Consider the following 21168-nt stretch of genomic DNA (forward strand, 5'->3'; position numbering starts at 1 on the left):
TATGAGAACATACCACATACAAACGGTGAAAAAAGTGATACTGTATTCAAGCTGCTTTAGTTCTTTGAAGTAACTGTTGATGCATGCTGACCTGACTTGTTCCCAAACACAACTTGCTCATTTTGCACCTGAAATACACACAGTTCTGCAGATCAGCCCAAACAGTAGTTTAAGATACGATCTCTCCCTGTGCTTGGTGAAGAAGATGCAACTAAACCATTATGCTACTAGAGCTCGAATGTTTTTGCCCTCCTCTTTGCAGATCGTCATGCTTTAGTTCAGCAGATAACAAAAATGCTTTACTACCTGGTATCTAGCAAAAACCTAACTGCTTGGATTTGGATTCAAACACCGTCAGAGACAATGACCTGCCACAAAGTTTGCAAAATCTGTCAAGTTCTAGATTGAAGCTTGGCCTTGGTTGAAACAAAGGAGTATTAGTGAAATGCTAGTATCAGATCCGGTGCAGCAAAGCATGTGTGTTTAATAGCTAAAAATGTGGGTAGTGAATATACCTTACTAAATTACTTTAAGGATTATGTAGGGATTTAAATTTTCGACATTCTTCTGTAATAAACTTTTTTTGGAGTGATTTACCTTATTAGTTTTTCCTGGTCAGCTCTAGCCAGATAGCTACTTGGTTTTCAGCCCCAGTCTCAGTAACCACTTTTATGTATTTTTACCAAAGGGAACAGGATGGGGCTGCTCTCATGCACTGGACAGTTAACCAGTGAAACCTGTTCTTAAGCAGTAAAAAGTTTCTTTAGTTTCCTTTTAGTAGCCTGTAGACTGATGTTAGATCGATCTTATGTGCTTATTAGAAGGTTTCTTTCAATTCTACCTATCAGAGCTGAGACTAGGGACTAGCTCTGCCTTTGTCCTTGCCCTTGATCTTTCTGAAGGGCCTATCCGATGACAATTAACAGTAGTTGTCATTTGTAAATGTGTAGGTGACACTGGTGTGAAGTTGGTTGGTTACATCTTTAGTAGAGGAATAGCATCGCATAGTGTGGAAACGGGTCCCTGCCACCTCAGTTTTGTGAGAGGAGCAGGTATGACTGATGCTACAACAGGCTTCAACAACAGCAGATACCTTGAAGGGGACTCCCACCCCAGATTTTGCTCCTGCTTTAGTGGCAGGCATTCACTGTCTGGAAATGCAGCCAAGGTGAAGCTGTAGATGGGAATAAGTGAAAGCTGAGGGTGGTAGGGAGGTACCGGGCAGCCTGAAAAGAACTATTTCCAGGTATGAAAATTTAAACCCTATGCTCTTTACTGGAGAACTGTAGATGGTGCTCCAGATGGCATTCAGGCCTTACAGTGAAGGATGAGCGCAGTCTTTAGTTTCCCCATGATTCTGCTAGGAAGAATGCAAAGTAGTACGAGTCCTGCCCAAGAGTAGTGGTATTGCTGGAAAGAAGACTGAAGATAACATTTTTCTGACCGCTTTGTTTTTACTACAGCCTTGCGTGTCATTCACTCTGCCTCACATTTGCCCCTCTACCTACAAATAAGTGACAAAATTGTTTACTGGATCAGCCACAATTATACTGAAAATACCATTTAGATAACATTACAATACTGCTACAAACCAGACAACTTGAATATTTTCTCACTATTTCAGGTTCTCTGATGTCTGTGAACCCTGGAGTCGCTCGCTGGATTAAGGAACTGTTCTGCCACAATGAACGGGTTGTCCTTACAGGTGACTGGAAACATGGCTTCTTCTCTTTAACAGCTGTAGGAGCAACAAATGTGGGCTCTATCCGCATCTACTTTGACCAGGTGAGCAAGATAGTGGTAGGCAGCTTTCTGGTTTTGATGGTTGAGGTTGGTACTGTATAATAAAGGAAAATTATAACAAAATTTAAAAAGTCTTATTAGTCTGCAATTAAAAGTGCTTTACAATACTGATGTTCTAAGACTGATTTAAACAGTCTTCTCCCATATAGACTGTTCTTTTTTTTTAATATTCCTATTGCACTTTTGAATTGAAAGTTCCTGCTTTGAAAATGCCTGGATATCCACAGCCCTACAGCTGTGCTAGTGAATAGAGAGTACAGAAATCCTCAAGTAACAGTTTCTTCCTTCTCTGTACAGGACTTGCATACCAACAGTCCATGTTACTCTAAAGGTTCCTACAATGACTTCAGCTTCATATCCAACAACAACAAGGAGGGAATCCCCATGAGGAAAGGGGAACATTTAGGGGAATTTAATTTAGGCTCTACGATCGTTCTCATCTTTGAGGCACCCAAGGACTTCAAATTCCACCTCAAAGCCGGACAGAAAATCCGCTTTGGAGAAGCACTGGGCTCTCTATAGAAACTCCGTCAGCAAGAAGGTTTTCTATACAAAGGGACTCTTACCACACCCCTGAGTGTGTCACTTAACAAGTATGCATCACTCAGCAGGACCTGGGTGAGGAACACCGAAGATGTCATTGCTATGTTAAACTTGAGAGTATTTGGTGTACATTTACATGCTGCTGAATGCAGAAAGAGAATTGAATGACCATGTATGTATCAGGTACAGCTGCCTTTAAAGATTTTGACCATGGAGGTTTCTGTCCCACCCTGTGCCTGTAGTCTTTCATGTTCTCCCCTCAATGTGCCACAGGATAATTACGTTATTAGAGCCTGTAAATCCCTTTTAAGCCTTCCTAGGCTGTGCAGGTGCAATAGGGAAGGGTGGACATAGAGATTAGCTGTATTTAAAGGGACACTGACAGGCTCAATCAGACCTTGTACCTTATCTGCAATATCTGTTTTTCAGACCTTGAGTAAAGAATGTGTTCTCCTATTTATTTTGTTCTGAGACGTTCCCCTGAAGTTCTTATACAAAGGCAGCCTGTGAATGCATAGAGGGCCAAGCAGTTAAATGGGCTTGTCTGGCTTCACAGTCCAAACTAAGCAAAACGGACAGCTGAGAGCATCAGTACAGTAAATTACTCATCCAGGTTTCTACTGTTAGACAACTTCAATTATTTTACCTGACATTGTCCCTTTAAAGATGGACTTTGCACTGTATTTTAAACCTGAAAACACTGTGTCTACATTCCATATGATGAAACTGATCATCTCTTTGTTTGTATTTTCTTTTTTTTAAAAAAAAAGGCATACAAAGCTGTGTGTCCTAATCCCTGATTTTATTTTGCTATTCCAGGCCTTAAAGATTTTGTTTGAGGGACAGTTACTTCAGCTCTTGGATTAAGGGGTTAGAAAAGATAGGGGCTGTTTTTCTTGTGTGAGGCACTGAGAAGGCAGCCAAAATATGTTTTTACTTTCTGCTATGTATCCTATGTGTTGCTTTGTCACTAAATTCTTGAAGAACTAACTCCGCAATTTAGAGAACAGTTTCAGATATTCAGGACCAATTTTTATTGCACAGAGTGAAATGCCCTATGCACTGACTGTGTATAAAAATATTACAGATCTTTGAAGCAAGCCCGAGTTGCCTCCCAGGTGCCAACCTGGCCATCCTATACTTGACTGGCAACTATTTCATCTTACTCAAAATACAAAAAAATCCCCACACCGGCTCTGACTTCTGCCCTCGTATTAAACACTAGGAATGTGCTGGGGGCTGAAAGCTCTGTGCGGAAGCTTCATCCTACAGCAAAACTTTAGAGCCTCTTTGTAAGAAGAGTTAAAATCTAACAACCACCTTGGCTCTGTTGAATGTGGCACTAGATGGCACTGGCAGAATCTGATGCCAAAGTGAAGAGGAATTGAGTTTTAAAGCAACGTATAATTTGTTTTTAGAGAATAAACTCTTTCAACTCCAGGCACTCCTTTAGAACTGACTACGCTGTCCAGAGCTGCTTGGAGTGAACATGCTTCTGAAATCTGCCTTTCTGCTCTCTGAAAGACTTCTTATATTCCTTCCTTGCTTGGGCTACTTTTCTGATATTTCAAGGAGATGATAGACTTTGACTAGCTCTGATTTCCTAAAGAAAAACTTATCTTCTTTGTATGCACTGCAGAAAATAGAATATAATTTTGTTGTACAAATGTCCAGTTTGCCAAGTCCTGTATGCTTAGCTTGTCATCACAAAAGAAGGGATGATAAACTGCCTCTAAGTGATGTGGTGCAGCCATGACTCAGATGATGGTGGCTGTCTGGGTGACAAGCAGGAGAAAATTCATTTGGCTCTGAGAGTCAATGTTTCCTCACTTCACATGGAGAGGAGTTTGAAAGCTTGAAGTGGCTCTCTGCCACCTATGTTGTTAAATGTCTCGGCATTAGCAAGTCCACTCCTGCAGCAGTATATTACCATATACAGGTTATAGAAGCACGCACTTTTTTAAACCCTTAAGAGTGAGAAAAGACTTAGGGCAGGTGGCAACCTCAAGCGGATAAAGCCAGGACTAGCTTTTTGACTACATCTCAGTGTTAACAAGAGAAAGAAAATTTGTTTCAGTGGATGAGAAAAGAGACAACTGAATCTTTTCCCCTTATTCTACTGCAGTCCATGGCATCCAGACCCAGCCAAAGCAAGTTTAAGCTTTAATTTTTTCCTACTCAGCATCATCATCCACAGTATCTGAAGGTACTGTTAGCTCAGTAATGCAGGACAGGTTACTGATGTTTGCTTTATTACAAATCAGAGGAGAGAATTCAGCATGCAAGTGGCTGATTCTGGGATGGTCTTAATACTGTGCAGAGCTAGCTGATTAACAAACATTACTTGTTATGCAGTGGTCAGCAACATACCCTGGGCATGAAAGCAAAGTTCCTAGAGGGTACTGATAATGCTGTGAATTTCTCCTCCATGGAGAATCCATTTAATTCAACTGTATCAGTAACACGGTATTTTTGTATGTCAAAGCGTATGACTTACTGACATGAACTCATTTAATTGCAAACACTTTGAAATAAAGAGTCTTATCAGTGTTGCTTATCTTTCTGAAATGTCAGAGTAACCTAAACTAGTTAGTATGAGTGCAGCATGAGGTGCTTTTAGCTCCTGTTGGGTTTGGTGTTTAACCAGCTGTACTAACAAAATAAACCAAGCAAAAATATTTAATAAGCTAGTTTATAAAATCCAAGTGCCATACACAGATGAAGAGAACATGTACATCTCTTCCATCCTCCCCTGCTATGAAAGGGGCAAAAAGTCTTACCCTTGAGCTGGAAGATTGGTTCAGATGCATTATATATCCAGAGCAATCTGGATATCGTGCAGGCGGGCAACCAGCTTCTGCACATGCTCTTTCTCTTTTAGTTGTGCTTTGGTAAGTGTGTTGATCCTCACCTGCAACTGGAAGTAAAGACAAGTGCTTAAGCTGTTGGTATAGCAAGGCAGCATTTAGTCTTTTTGACAGAGAAGACTGAATGACCTCTGCCAGCCTTTGTCTGATCCCACTTAATGAATGGTTCTGGTCACTCAGGAACAGCCAGGTAGTGGCCAGGTTGAGAGGTAGCAGTGCAGTACCCACGCCCACAGCTGCATGAACCTGGGAACTGAGAGCAATGCGGATGCAGTCAGGGCAGCATAGCCACATGGTCCTGAGAAATCACAGAAAAAATTCCGAGACTGAATCTACTAAAGCCTGCTCCGTGTCTTGGAAATAGCCCTGAAAAGGTCTGTTGGAGCTGGAGTTGCATTTCTGAACGGAGGAAGATGCATCTACACAGCAATCTATTCATTTTAACACCTTACTGTACAATTCCTCACAGCTGCGATCAGCCTTTAGGCTAAGTGCATAGCATTGTGATAATCACTTGAACAACTTAAATTTGTTTGCAATTTACACACCTGATCCAATTCTTCCTGAACTGAATGTACACCACCTCGGTCCCCTGGTTCCATGATCATTTCTAGCCACTTCTGTAGAATCTCTGCCTGCTGCTGACAGGACCTGATAAAATGGATTAGAAGGATTCTTATCCCAATTAGGAGCTCAACAGTCTAAGCCAACTTAGACTTACAATAAGACCCAATTTTCTGTCTCAAACCAGTGAATGGTAAAAGTCTTTGAAAAAATGGGTGGGCAACGGGGGAAGAGGAAGGGATGCTGGAAAGCAGATAAATCTGTCAGGAAACTTGTTTCTATTTCTGCCTCCTAGTTCCCGACTTCTTTCCTGACAGCTGAATCCCCTCCAAGCCCCCTTTTCTTTTAAGCATTTTTGTAAATGTGTTGTTCTAGCAGAGAAGTTGTTGAACATCAGCCATATGTTTTTTTTTTAATTGACAGTTGGAAAAACTAAGTTTTCACTCCTCATGATAAAAGAACTAAAAGCTAAATTTCAGCTGCTCTGCCAAGTTGATTTGTAGTGCCTTCAGATTACACGCAATGATACTTTTGTCATGCTTTCCCCAATAGCTGCCAAAGGTACAATTAAACCACTCGCTGACTACAAAAGAAGTTGCGCATGTATTCTCTCTCCCACCTAGAGTGAACTCTTAAAAGGAGAAAAGAATAACCTCTAGAACTTTTTTCTGTTCATTTACAGCTCTGCTCTGAACGAAGTGGTTATTTTCAAGGTAGTTATGTACAAAAAATGCAATATTGAGTTGACAGCATGAAGAAAGGCTGGCTAAAGGGGCTTTGCAACATACCGGAGTTCTTGCTTCCTGCTGTAGTAGTAGTGCATCTGCTGTTGGATGTGTCGGAGTTCAACTTCCAGCTTTCTCTGTAGTACCAGTTCTTCTCTGGAACCGTGCTCCCTTTCTTCCCCTTCAGCTGAACAGAAGATATAAGGCACAAGCACTGGAAGAAGAGCAGACTTCCACTGTTTTTTACCAAGGAAAGGGAGGTTAGTAGGCAGGAAGCCTGGAACCTTCCCGACTCCTTTTTACATGTTTTGTCACCCTGTGACATGTACCTATTCATCCAAAAGATCAGGGACAGTAAGAGGGCAGGAGTCCTGACAGCATGACAAGCTCTGAAGTTTCAAGTTTAAACATACAAAAAAAGGTAAGAAATGCTCTAGCGAATGGTTTAGTATTACAAGTGCTATATTTTGGCCTATTCCTGATTTAGTGTTTTACATCTAATATGTAACTAAGTCAGTCTAGTCCCATGAAACACAAATTTCATGCTGTCATGTCATTAAGAGCACCACCTTGAGAGGTGCTTAGACATCATCCATCCCCTTTACAACCATACTCTAAGTACAAGAAAAACTTGAGAACCTTACTGAGTGAATTTTTCCTTCCTGAAGTGAGTTCTGCTATACATTCAGTCTTGCATACATGAATGCCCCAGCACTTGAGCACATTCTTGCTAAAAGAAGCTGACCCCTAGGATTTCTCATCCTTCTATCCCTAGAACAGGGCTTTAGCCCTCTGACTCAGCAGAATCCATAAAACCATAGTCACCCCAAAAAGGAGTGACTAATATTCCTCACCTCCTGTGCTGCAGGCATGCAAGACTGCCTTGTCTCCCTTACATTTTGTGGAGTTGACTTGCAGTGTTGCATACATTGGAGGAGGACACGCAACTGCTACAGTTTAGATCTGAGGACATACCTGCAGTTTGGTGACTCCATTTTCCAAAGTCTTCAGGTGACAACAAATGTGGCTGCAAGTTTGGTTGCAACTTCTCCACAGAGTTCTGTTGAGAGTCTTGGGCATGGGCTCCTTTGTGAGCAGTCACAGGCTGACCTCCTCTCTACAAGGTCAGAATGATAACTGTTTTTTTCCTCACAGTGTTTTCTTGAGTAAGCCCTAAAGTAGGATGCACCTGACCTACTAAGCCCTTCTACTCAGACAGCCCCTGTAGTTGCTGAGCCCCTCTCAAAATACCACAGAAGAAGCAGAGCTTAAGAAATGGGCTCTTTCACTTTCAACATGGAGACACATCATCAAGATGAACGCCTCCCATTCTGTGTGGAATAGAGGAGTTTAAAATGCAAGCACCTACTTGCAGGTGAAGTGAGTTTCCATTTTTGAGACTCTTGGCCATAGCCACTGCTGCTAAACTGAGTTACTACTAAATCCCTGTAATCTGGTTGGCAAACTAACTGCCCTGAACTCTTTAAACGAGTAGCACTCTCGAGTCAATTGCTAGGAAGAGCATCCAGCTAGCAAGGACACAAGATGAGGAAAAAAGGCATGAATTACAGCACAGCATTTGCAGATTGCTCAGCTAGTGAAATATTGCTTCAGACTGGTGGTAAAACAGTTCTTGGGCATTCAGAGCCAGTTAATTTGGTCAGTTTCCAAGACGACAGCTGGAACAAGAAAAGAATAGCTCAACAACCAGATGGGCAGTCCAGGGGAGCCACGGGGAAAACCAGCAATAAGCAGCATGCATGTTGACAGCAGCCCAGTGAGCACACTGATTTCCTTCAGCAATACACTCACCATTTCTGCTCCAGCTTTCACCTGGGGCATAAAAGATGAAGAAGACCCTAGCTCTGGCCTCTGGACAACACAACGCACATCATGTGTCCACAGTGGTACAGACGGGAGAGCAGCATGTGTGAGAGATGGACAGGAATAAGTGGTATTGCCCACTCGAGATAGACATTTACAGGTACTTTCTTCCATTTGAGATGTTAGCATCAAGTTCCCAGTCTGTGCAGAACATTTTTTCACAGATGGTTGCTGAAAGGGTGCCTCTGAGCTGTAAAGGAAGAACAACGAGGTACCTGTACATTGCAAGCTGTTGATCTTGTCCTTTGCAGACAGTGCAAAAAAAAGGGAGAATCTTGCTATTTCCTTGCATACAGCTTTCCAGTTAGCTGCTTTACCATGCAGGGGAAACCCCAATTTAAAAAAAAAAAAAAAAAACAAACAAACAAAACCACACCCAAAAAAGAAAACACCAAAATGGTTTAAAGAAACAAAAAAAGTAGCAAAGCAGTTAAGGTTTCCATTACTCCTACCTCCCCTGCTGCAAATCTCCCACATTAATCCAGGCTGAAACAGTTTCTTCAGAGCTGTGACTTCAACCCATTAACAAAATCCTGCCTTACTTTGGTTTGGGACAAGAGAAAGAGGGGAACAGAAGCAGCAATCTCAGACAGGTTTTGACAGGAAACTGATAGATAATTCCCTTCTCTAAAGCTAATTACAGAACAATTTCACCAAAAAAGTTCAGTCTAAACACCTGATTAAAAGCAGTTTCAGCTTCTATAGCAAAAGCAGTTTCAGCTCCCTCACTTTCAGGACTAAGAAGCGACGCCATGATGAAAACAAGTGCAGAACACTCAAGACAGTGAAACCACTTAGTTGAACAATTTCAGCAGCATAGACCTTGTGGGGAAAGTGAAATCAAAAAAGTAGTTCCTTTTAGAGCAGTAAAGTTGACTCAGCCAAGACAACAACAAATATTCAGTTCTGACTCTGCATAACAAGAATCATTAATGATTCTCCAGTAAATTAGTTAAATCCAGACCCAAACCTGTTGTGGAGCAAATACGACCTATGCGTCAAAAAGCATCCTGTACAATGCAAACTTCCGAGTTTTTGTGTCAAGACTGACAGAAAAGGAAATTTTACTTATTAACTAAGCCAATTTATTTGGAAATAAGTGATGTGCCTTATCCTTCCCTCAAAATCTCTCACTAATGAAACAAAGGCCTTGGTTGCTATTTAACTTGAAAGTTCCATTATTCTTGTCTGCTTCACATAAGAAACCTGAAGTTTTTAAGGTCACCATGGCCTTTTAATAGTAAAGAGCACTGCAGTGTCCCATGATCACTGAATGTTCTTTATTATGAAGGTAAGGGGATTTGAGGGGATAAGCATAGCATGAGGCCCATTGTTAGTCACTCTTTTTCTTTACTTTTAAAACCAGATTTTCTACCTAGTGAAAGGTGGTCCCAGCAGTTCCGTGCTTTCTAGAGATTCCAGAAGCAAGTTAGGCCTCTGTGGTGGTAACCTTGCTCGTCGAATGGCATTTCTGGAAAGAATAAACAGAACCAATAATGCCCCAAATTGGTGATTATTTTAAATAGACATAGGCTGGCATTGTAGCTAAAGAAACTGTCCTATTCCATCACTCATTCCTGCTCTGCAACATTCCCCTTGCGTGCACTAATAATTTCTAAAGATTGTGACATTAACACAAGTTGAAATTTAATTTGCTTCACTGTATGAATGATTGTGCCAACACAAGGAGTGGTGGGACAGAACCGAACAAGGCACAACTACTTCTTTTGGCAGCATATCCTAGCTTAAAGAAATGTGAGGCTATCACCTTATTGCCCTGTCAGGCTCCTGACCTGGACTGAGAAGCTTCATGGAAGATGCTTCCTTTCAACTGCCCCATGATCAGTAAGAAGTTTTTAAGGAACAGTTTCCCCAGGGGAAAGAAAAGGGGCAAGAAGAAAGTTCAGTTTCTACATAGCCAAGATCTCGATGCTTATCATTTCATCAGACCCTATACATGACTTCAGTGACAGCTCTAGGTCACCTGGGCAAGACAAGGTCTCATGATGGTTAAAGTCCCATCATATACATCTTTCTGTGTTTCTCTGTGTAACTGTTCCTATGATAAATGATCAATGTGCCATGATTTCATAATTGCATATTGAGAAATGCATAGTGGAAAGTGTATAGCTGAGCTGATTCTACCTGTCATTGATATGCAAGTACAAAGTCACAAATTCCTTCATTATTTGTGGGCTGATTATGCATTATGCAGCAGCTCCTACATAACTCTGAAATGCCAGCCATATGATGCAGGGTCAGAGAAAGAGTTAGAGAAACTGCATGGAACTAAGTCATCACTGTGAAAGCTTGGAAATACAAAAATGAGACACTCAGAGAGACTACATATATGTAAAACCACATATATGCCAGAAAAATGCAAGACTGACTAGAACTTTACACTCACAGATCACTGAGAGTTGAGTCCCCATCAGCAAGGTGAAATGGCAGATGACTGCATTTTGAAGGCCATGGGTCTTTCTCTGCTGAGTATCCTCTTGTCTCAGGGCTAACATCAGGCATTTTAAACATCACTTGCTTCTTCAGAGGTGGCAGAAAAGAACAAGGCTTATTTAATTTCTTGGAAAGAGCCTTCTGTTTCCATAGCCTGGCACAACGATACACTGACTGGTGAAGGTTGTAGGCTGCCTGCCAACAGAAATACTAGAGCATTTGATGGCTGAGAGTAGGAAGCCACAGCACACCACCCAGGGAGAACACTGCAGAAAGAACTCAGATTTCTGACGACCTCACAGCCATACCAGCTCTCTAAGCTAAATTTGTAGGTCCACTGTGGCAACATTCCGGTAAAGAGAATTAGCTGGGTACTTCTGCAATAAGGCAGGCTGCACATTAGCAAATGGAAGAACTAGTGTCTTGAAAACCTGAAGAAGAGCTGGGAAAGCTGCCCAGAATCAGGAAGAGAGCAATCAATACAGGCACCCCTATCTTCCTTTCCACACACAGGGCTGGGCTGACACTCAAAGGCCGAAGTGACACAAACCCACATTTGAAGGTATAAGCGGTGCTAAAGCTAAAACAGGATTAGATGCAGCCTCTAATGCTTCATTCTAGCACCGAGTTTAGAGACCAAACCCTAGCCACATGCAAAGGCTTCACCCAGCAATATTGTCTATGGTAGTAATTGGTCAGTTTTGAAACAGCTTCATTAAGAAAGGCTCCCAATTAGCAACGTCAGTCTGAAGCACTCTGGTCTCAGCTGAATGAAAGGACAGGGTGTTTTGCTTTGAACCATAGGCAAAAGTATATGTCAGATCCAAACAAGAGCTCCAATATACATACACACACACAAACACACACCGAGTAGGTCAGAGCAGACCAGTTGGGGTTGTATCTGGGCAATCACTTGTCTCTCTCACCTTCAGCTGGCTCTGGGCTTGGAGCTCTCCCTGCAACTGTTCCACACCAGCAGTGTATCTCGAGACCCGGGTTACACCTTCTCTCAGAAGAGTAGTGTGGTAAACTCCTGTGGCTTTTTCAGTGAGATCTTTCTTCTCCTGTTGCCCCTTGGCAAATCTGAGCCAAGCATCAAATACCTACAACATGAACAGCAGATAGCTCCTGAGCGTTACAAAGACAGGTTCTGGGCCAGGGACTCCCCCTGCAGACAAGAACACTTTCCCTTCCACTGGATAGTAACAGGCACAGCTACAGCAACAGCAGGACACTACCACAAGGACAAAGGGACAGGGATTTAAGTCAGCTGAGGCTGGATGGGGAAAAACATGTGCAAATTTTTTAATCTGATAAGAAGATTTAGGGACAATTTTCCAGCATCCTAAAATAACATATAGCACCCTAAAGATGAAAGGAAACAAATATTTAAAGTGCATTCTGCTGATTGCAGTCAAATCTGCATATGATCTGCATGTCTGCGAATTCACTCGTCTGCCCCGACCCCCACACAGCCTTACCTTTCTCCGCAATGAAAGAGACCAGTGCCACAATGCTTGCACTGTCTTCTGCTTTTCCCATCGCTGCTGCAACAGCTATCAGGAAAAAAAATTGCACAGCAACCAGGTTAGGAGTTTACATGTCCCACACCAGAACCACTAGCCAGAGCATCAACCAAACAGAAGGTGCTGGTGGAGCCATAGCAGAATAGCCTATTTGGTTCACCCAGTACATGGCAAGTTACCTCTTGCACTAGTGGAACCGAAAATCCAGAAAATGTTTAAATAAGTTTTTTTAGTCCTCATATATAAATGGAATGTGAAGGAGAAGAAGGGATAAGGATCAGCAGGGAGCTAGACACCTACCCAGGGGACAATTCCTTACCCGTGTCTTCCAGCAGGAAAATGAAGCAGAGCAAAGTCTACGAGTCATTAGCTGATCTCCCCATCTCTGTAGTAGCTGTAAGGCAACCACAACAGTGAGTCACTTGCAGACAAACCCCACTTATCTGAGCCAAATGCTACTAGAGCAAAACAGGTACCAAGCAGCCTTTATCACCCTCCCTCTGTTCTGTTGAGGCCACCCTCAACATTTAAGTGCCCTATGGTGTAACTCCATTTGCAAATATCTATGGGCCCTGCAAGGATTTCATTAACAGTAAATGATCCCACACACGGCAAAGCCAGCTCGTTATCTCTTGTTAAACCTATTAGTTCTAACAAAGCTTCTTCAGGCAAGACACAGGCATGTTCCTTCCTCCTCAAGGCACAAGGCTGTCTTGCTCCTCCTCAGCCAAGACCACCACTCCCTTCACCAGGGGACATGGCCTGCTCCTCCACACCCGTAATGGGGATGTTGCTGATCCTTCTCACCATTTTCCCAAGGCACTGTTGATGATATTTCTTCCATTTCACCAGGTACTTCTGGAGTAGGTGCTGCTGGTGGTGCTGAACTGCCCTGTGGTGCTGAGCCTTCAGCATCAGAGACTCCCTAGTTAATTTCTTCCAATGAATAAACAGGGTCTGTACACGCACTGTTAGGAGAAGATTAATTAAAAAGAAGGCTATTAATCTCAGAGAGCATCAAGTGATCAGCTACTCTTCCAGATTGTCACTGACAACACTCAGCACTAGGAATAAGGATTGTGAAACACTTCAGATAACAAACAGTGAGCTGTGACTTGAGAGTCTTCCCTGTTGCACTGACATTCTTTATAATCTTTAGGAAATCATTTGCCCGCTGTGCTTCAGAGTCATCATGTCAAGAACGTGGCTGGTACCAGGAAAATGCTTGCAGAGTTTGAGGGCCTTTCTATATTAATTACTAGACAAAGATTGAAGCAGTAATTGATAAGATTACTTGTACTGCCCTCAAAACAGAGATGTCTGAGCTTCTCAAAATTAGTAACGGAACATTCCTTTGAGGAAGGAAGTGTTACCATCCCTTATATAGCCAAGGAATGAACAGAGAAGCAAGAGTCACACAAGCAGCCTTCAACAGGTCACTGGAGTCCCAAGTCATTCCCCATTCTATGGGGACATCCTTTGTAGGCGTAATAGACCATCCAGTCATTTCATCTGTACAGATGACACAAAGACTGTCCTCCTAAGCCATGCCTTTCTAAGGATCATACAGAGATAACTCAGTCTTTTGAGAGTTTAGTACCTCCATCAGCTCACCTATATCCAAATGTTTTCTTGCCTCCATCACAGCTGTCACCTTCTGCTGGCGGCAGCACACTTGTAGCGAGACAGTGTGTCTCCACTGTAGCAACACCTAAGGATACAATGCAAACATGAGACAGGATACAGACTGGCACTGCAGTGTGCTTTGGAAAGGGAAGCAATGTATTCCATGTTGCTGGCACTGTAACCATTTCCATCTCACTTTTCACATAAGGCTCAGCAAGACAGTGCAAATTTCCTACAAATTAAATACAGTAGTATTACAGAGGGTCCCCCTGGCATTTTTCAAGGCATTCTTCTTTTCTGTCTGCCTGCCCTCCCCATGCCCCTTAGGTAACACTACTTTGCTGTACCCTACTACTGGTTTTCCCTTCCTTCTAGGAAATGGGAGAAAGAAAGGAGGAAAAAAACCCATGAGCTCACTCAAAGAGAAATTTCAGAAATGCCTGTAAAAATAAGATGGGGCTCCCAGCTTTTATACCCTTCTTAGCAGTGGCTCTTAAATTAAGTTTTTGGTCCTTCTAATTGCATTACTCAACCCCTGCCTGAACTAGCATCTGCACTCAGACCTTGGTATCTTCTATACAGACCCTACCTTTGACAGGACTGCTCTCCTGTAGTGCTCATCTGCCTGAGCAGTTGCCTTAGCTTCACGTGTAAGAGCAAGGGCCTTTTCCCTCCACGTACACAGAAGCTGTCTGAAGGTAAAATACATGAAAAATTAAAAATCAAATAAAACCCATTAAGAACAATTCTCACGTGTTCACTTGGCACCCTCACACTCATAGGCGAGCCAAAACCAGCTGATTTTATAAACTCAGTCTTGCAAATCAACTTCTGCCCCTTCAGCTCTCTGCTGAAGAGAAGGCAGTGCAAAACCAGAACATACCATTAAATCTAGCATCTTAAACTGAATCAATCAGGTTCTGCAAGCAACTCAAGTTGTATAGCATTAAAACAAAGCAGGAAGTTAAAACTAAAGCAACTACAACCAGTACAAAGTGATATTATCTTTAATGGCTCTCCTCACTATAATGCAAGACAACCTCTACATCTTCCAGGCTGCTTTAGTATCATAGCAGTCAGAATTCATGCACAGCAGGGAATGATACAGTTTGCTGCCTCTCATGGGACTAAACAGAGATTAAAAAAAAATAACATTGAAGTAAACCAGATGGCAATCCAGGAAGAGGTTGACTTCTTTTAGCTAGATGACCTGCACAGAAATAGCAATGCACAGCAGAGTCAATTCCCAGCACTGAACACTCAAAAACTTACAAAGGTGGCAATGAAAGAAAGAGTAATTTGACTGCAGTGCAGTCACTTCTCTCTCATGCTACACAAGGAAACACAGGCTTACCGCAGCAGTAGTCTAGTGTGCCATTTCTCCTTTTCAGCTACTTGGTATAGAATACACTGTACATTATGTTGGTAACTCTGAAAGAAAAGCAGTGAGAGGTAAAATTTCCCCCAACTGCCAACATCTCTGAGGAGAGAAGACATGTGAAAACTCTTAGGAGTAGCAGTGGCAGTAGAGTATATGGGAAAAAACGATGTTACAGCCACTGAAATCAAATGCTGCTTTTCAGAGATGAACGATCATTACACACAAGTTAATGCTGGCTATTATATACCCTTCACCAAAGCCACAAGATTACATTGGTTCTTTTGCTCCAAAAAGCAACACTAGAGCTTATTACAACTCTATCTACAATAGCCTCCTTTCTACCTTGTACACTTGGTGTGTAAGTGCTTAGAGTGAAACAGTGTGGCAGCTCTTCAGTCCTCGCTGAAACACTTAAGCACACACAGACAAGTCCCGCAAAAAAAACCAACATTCCCTGCTACCTTCCAGGCTGCCAAGGTCTTGCCCAGTAATGCATGCTGGTAGTGCATGTCTGCTTGCACCAACTTCCTCCATTTCTCACGCTGATGTCCCACGTACTGTAAGGAGGGAGGGGAAAAAAAAAAAAAAAAAAAAAAAAGTATGTACATGTGATAGAAGGAAAACAGGCAATGGCAGAGAGCAGAGGGAAAAGGACCATTCCCAGTCTCTGGGGAAACATCAGTCCTTTATCTGGCTGTAACAGGTTTTCACTCAAACTGGTGGTGAACTCTGCGATTCCTCCAAAAGGCCTAGTCAAGGCTTTTTTTTCTGCCCTTTTTAGGAATCCTCCCAAAGACTCATGCAATTCACTCAAGTTAACAGTTCTGGACCAACAGACAAGCGTCAACTCTAAAATTTCTCATAGATTCTTTAGACATGCTGCAAAACATATTTGATACATCACACCATGGTAAGGAAAAGGCACAACATAAAAGTGAAGTGCCATCTGATAGGGCCTGCTATGACTTGTACACAACCACAGACCACACCCCATGGCCTTGCTGCAAACTTCTACCTTAAGTAAAGTTTTGAGAAGGACACACACAGTACTGTCTAGGGACAATTTCATCATACTAACTCTGCTTACTTTTCCAGGTAAATCTTCTAAACTCACTAAAACTGAAAAAGTCAAAGAACTCCCTTTCCTCCCTACACAATTCTTGTTCCACCCACACTGAACTGGTTTTATCCACATGGGAAAGGAGGAGAGCTTTGGAACAACCAGGGTTTAAAATAAACAATTTAATTTCTAGACATATGGATACAAGCAATCTGAATATAACAAAAAGCATTCAAGCTCTTCCCCATCTGTTAGCTCTCTCACCTCCCTCCACTTGTTCCACGTCTGCTGCAGACACTTTGAATAGTGAAATCTTAAGGCTTGCATCTCCTTGAGCCTCCTGTAAGAAAGATAATTTAATTATTTCTCCTATAATGCAATCCATGTTACTGAACCCCTCTAGCACAGACTTGAGAGTCCACACTTGATGTTTTCAGTAAGTCATTTGCTGAAAGACAAACTAGTAGATTCCAAAGCGCAAATAAGGAGTCAAAATCATTGTGAATTAAATGCTGCTTTGTCAAAAGTAGGCCACCACAGGGACAATCCAAATAATTCTCCCTTTAAAAAAAAATTTCTCACTCTGTTTTTCTCTCCTGAGTATTTTGTTTCCACAGACAGAAAGCCTTTAGCAGCACCAGGTTACTGTAGTGATCTCTTGCACGAACCAAGCCTTCTTGCTCCTCCAAGCGTGCAGCTGTTCTTCTGCGCCAGAAGCACCAGGAACAACGCAATAGTTGCCTTTCAAAATGAAGTACAGCCTATAATGGAAAGCAGGTGGCAATGAATTCATGACACAGGCCAGTTACAAACTACAGAAGACAATTCCTTAAAGATGACATGTACAGAACTGTACAGTGTTTGTTTTTCTCTTCTCATGGTGAACAGCAATGGACATCAAAGCCCCTTTGCTGCAAGTTTATGTGAACATGTTCTACAGGTACCTGTAGAAACTGCATGAGGATACATAAACTGTTACCAGAAAACAGCAGGCCAAAGAGAGAAAAATACAAGCTGGTAAGTAGCATTTTGAAGACTCCCAAGAACCGATAAGCTCCAGAAACCTGTCCTGTTGAATTTGCAAGAACCGATAATCTCAGAACACCAAGAATCACCCATATCTGCATAAGGCCACCCACACACGCTACCATCAACTACAAGTTGTGTAACTCAGACCACGTGAAAGGCAGCAGTGACTGCTTTATATAAAGACTACAGGATTATACGTACATCTTAGGAAATGAAGGGCCCCTTAAGGGACTTTATGGACTCCTACCTAGAAGCAACTAGTTTGTCAGTATAACCCTGCCCTTCTTAAATAGGTTGGTGTTGCCTCTTTATTACTATTATTGTTTCAACCAGGTAACTATGAAACAGAGTGTGGGAGAGAGAGCACACACATATTTACTGGGTGAGTGAGTGAATTAACTGTGTGCCTAGTTATCCTCTAATAACAACAGCTTGATTCTGTTATTAATAAACAACTTAACTTAAAAAAGGTGCTTAGTAAATATTGGTTGTAATCTGTTTCCCCTGACTTAATCCCCCACAAAGGAAAAGAGAATTTACAATGCCCAAGTCCATCTCATGCTAACTCACGTTCACACAGTGACTAGGAAATCATCCCCTGTATTTCTTAAGCAAGGCCAGATAAGAGAGTTACATTTACCCTCTTCTCTCCCATTCGGTATTCTTGCTGCTTGCGGGTGTTCAGCAACCACGTGTCAAATACCTGTCTCATCAACACCCTCCTGCAAGCAAAAAGGGATAAAGTCAGCAGAGGAGGGAATTCCTTCAGAAAAGAGACTGATTTTACAAATGTCAAGACCAAGCCTTCTACAACTTAAACAGTTACTTCATTTTTCAGATGATTCAAGCCTTCTTTGGAAATCAGGCAGCTACATGTCCTCATTATTTTCTGGGTTAAAAACCAGACAATTTGTCCCCTGAAATCTTACCCAGAACACATGATACAAGATAAATGAATTTTCTGAAGTTATCAGAACTGCCTGCTTCCACTCAGATCATTCAAAAGATTGTTCTGACTTCTCACCAATTGATTTTATTTATAACACACACACCTTTTATTTCTTCTCCTCTGTAAATATAGTCCACTCCCTCTTCCCTTGGGAATATTTTGAAATTCCTACTCTTATTTAAAAACAAAACAAAACAAACAAACATTGTAATATTATAAAGAGCAGCATGGTCTCATCTCAACACTGAAGGGATTCTACAGAAGTCCTCTTTTATGAACAAGGTCAGGTTAGCTGCTGTCATTATCAAAGCTTCTTTCTCTCTAGATGAAGGTAATACTTACTAGTCTGTCTCATCCCCATGGATGCACAAGAATCATTATCAAATAGTATCCCAAAAATGCAATTAATATATATTGATGATTGAGCACTACACATCTCTCCCACAGAATAAGCATATGATAGAAGCACCCCAGACCACAAGTCTGAGCTACAGCCTAGTGGAAATAGCACACAGTTCAAACTACATCAGTTATTTCCAGAACTCAGTCATGTAGGCGTACTAATTAGATTGTCAACAAGTCTCAGCTCTTCTCTAGTCTAGAGAGGCCTGAAAGATATTTTGGATTCCTACCAGGTAATTTTTGGTAGGTAGCTGTTACAGCTCATTACAAGTTTATAGGTTGGTAAACAACATGTGTTAAGTAAGTCTTCCTGGAGGCTACTGGTAGTTACCAGCAAGAATGTCTTTGATCTGCAGACAGTCACAAACTTCAGTTGACAGCTCTTCTGGGGTATCTCCTAGGTCTTACCACCAGACACTGCAATTGGGGCACTGACTTGTGAGACAGCACATACATGCATCAGAGACTGATAGGGAAGCTGAGTTCTGGCAAGCTGCCATGAAAATTTTACTTAGGTCTGGTTGGAAAGCAGCCCCGGACCTCTGAACAAGGAACACACTTCTTATAATTTGTTCTTTTCTGTTCAGGAAATAGGACTTCATTTATACTCTTTCAAAAGATAAAAGATTGCACACAAAAACATTCCTGACCCATTAAATCAAGGTATGGCTACAGAACCAACGAGAGACTTTGAACCATCTGTTCATCCCCTCCCTGGTGAGAGGCACAAGTTATACCGCAGCAGCTGCATGCTGTGACTCCTCTTCACTAAGCTTAACCTCCTGAGTCTTTGAGCCTTTTCTCTCTCTCGTCTCCAGAGGGTAAGCTGATGCACCACAGCTGCACTCTCACACCAGTTGGAAAAAACCCTCTTAATTGCTTGCAGAAATGCAGCTGCCTTTGTTACTCAGCCTGCCCTCCAAACCTATTTGTGAATCTCCCAAAAATCAAGCCAATATCCAAGGCAACAGACTTTCTGCAGCTTGCTTTTCAACTGTGAAGCCAGACTGCTGATGACAGAAGGGTATCCATCCTGAACACAGGGTGTGACCATCCACTGTCAATGAAAGGTGCAAGATCCTAAGTCTACAAGGAAAGAAGATTCAGTGGTAAAAAAAACATTTTCTTCTCTCAACTTACACTGGAAAAAGTATCACAGGAGGGGACTCATTGTAAAAGCGTATTTCCTTTCCCAAGGAAAGCAAACTTTTTTTTTGTTAGTATTTTAATACAGAAAATAGGAAGGTTTTAATAGCATCAGAATCATAACTCTACCTGAGGAGTCAGCACTGAATCTATAGGTAAGAATACAAGCCCAGGGAATGCCTCTGAGGCACCTCAAAAAATGTAAATACTCTTTTATTTTTTTTTTCTCTCTTCATCAAAATTCTCCCCTCACCCTCTGATTTCCACAGTGAACAAGTACACACTCTTGTAACTCTTGTGCATATCTGTGCCTCCATAATATGCCAGTAAAAGTAGTAAGATATATCATTACCCTGAGACAAAGGTGAATGGTTGAATTTGAGGAGGTGATGAGAATCCATATTATCCATTTAATTCAACAGAAAACAGAAATGCCAAGCACCTCTACAGAAGGAAGATTCCCAGTAATTTCACACTGCAAACTTTAATTAAAACTCTGGAAGTTGTACGGGATTTATTTTGGTGCAACTGCACTTGTGAAAATAACCAGTGTCATCATTTTGAGTCCAGGTTCTTTTCCTACGAGTTCCACATTGGTCTTGGAGCCAAAATTAAAGCTTACAGGCACAACCTGTTTGTTTCACATTGAATCCAACTACACATACTGCAACTGACTGCAAGATAGGTAACCACAGTAATATTTCTTATTTCTTCAGTGACCTCTGAGCAGAAACAAATTGATCCTGATGCCAAACCACCAGGCAATTTGAGAGATTTGTGCAATAATTATGCTCTGGAAATAAAACAAGAACCCGATGTAGCTCAGTACCAAGTATTTTGGTCACTCTCGTACTATTAGACTGTCTTAATTGAAAAAATTTGAATATTGAAAGTAAACTTTGCTGGGTGGATTCGGAGAAATGAGATAGAAATTTTATGGAATGGAAGATACTTATTAGGCCACAAGGTAGTTCTCTGAGCTGTAGTAAAACAGAATACCTTTTCCAGTGCAGACTGTGCTAAGCTGATAAAGAATATCACACAGAAGCTTGCATGGCAGAATGAAGTTTCCCTTCCTTATTACCCCGCATCTAATTTAAAACAAGCAACAATATGTGGCTCATTACACTAATATACTAACATGGTGACATCTCAACATATTGCATTTGTTCAAGAGGAACAAGATACTATCGTGTTTTCAGTTTCAGC

General features: G+C 41.7%; 2 protein-coding genes across 11 annotated transcripts in view; one reads left to right on the forward strand and one right to left on the reverse strand.

Moving 5' to 3' along the window:
* PISD (phosphatidylserine decarboxylase) overlaps positions 1-4903 on the forward strand; it is a 29726-nt gene extending 24823 nt beyond the window's left edge. For all 8 annotated transcript variants that reach the window (XM_042805190.1, XM_033001489.2, XM_033001490.2 and 5 more), the window contains 2 exons: positions 1625-1785; positions 2101-4903. In XM_042805190.1, coding sequence (XP_042661124.1) covers positions 1625-1785; positions 2101-2325 — 386 coding nt within the window. In that variant the 3' untranslated portion in view covers positions 2326-4903. The remainder of the gene's footprint in view (positions 1-1624; positions 1786-2100) is intronic.
* Positions 4904-5029: 126 nt separating this feature from the next.
* SFI1 (SFI1 centrin binding protein) overlaps positions 5030-21168 on the reverse strand; it is a 30621-nt gene continuing 14482 nt past the window's right edge. Inside the window, exons 13-30 of one of the 3 annotated variants that reach the window (XM_033001485.2) lie at positions 18103-18184; positions 17016-17194; positions 16698-16773; positions 15835-15930; positions 15347-15423; positions 14582-14684; positions 13981-14077; positions 13174-13334; positions 12686-12760; positions 12322-12396; positions 11767-11943; positions 10794-10927; positions 9762-9857; positions 8315-8576; positions 7478-7619; positions 6566-6689; positions 5762-5864; positions 5030-5263 (exon numbers count right to left, since the gene is read on the reverse strand). In XM_033001485.2, the coding sequence (XP_032857376.2) occupies positions 5156-5263; positions 5762-5864; positions 6566-6689; positions 7478-7619; positions 8315-8576; positions 9762-9857; positions 10794-10927; positions 11767-11943; positions 12322-12396; positions 12686-12760; positions 13174-13334; positions 13981-14077; positions 14582-14684; positions 15347-15423; positions 15835-15930; positions 16698-16773; positions 17016-17194; positions 18103-18184 (2167 nt within the window). In that variant the 3' untranslated portion in view covers positions 5030-5155. Of the gene's footprint in view, positions 5264-5761; positions 5865-6565; positions 6717-7477; positions 7620-8314; positions 8577-9761; positions 9858-10793; positions 11036-11766; positions 11944-12321; positions 12397-12685; positions 12761-13173; positions 13335-13980; positions 14078-14581; positions 14685-15346; positions 15424-15834; positions 15931-16697; positions 16774-17015; positions 17195-18102; positions 18185-21168 lie in introns of all 3 variants that reach the window. The other 2 variants (XM_033001484.2, XM_009968271.3) reach the window with 2 other exon arrangements.

This window comes from Tyto alba, unplaced genomic scaffold (genome assembly GCF_018691265.1).
Source record: "Tyto alba isolate M040663 unplaced genomic scaffold, T.alba_DEE_v4.0 Super-Scaffold_44, whole genome shotgun sequence".
In the NCBI taxonomy this organism is placed as follows: Eukaryota; Metazoa; Chordata; class Aves; order Strigiformes; family Tytonidae; genus Tyto; species Tyto alba.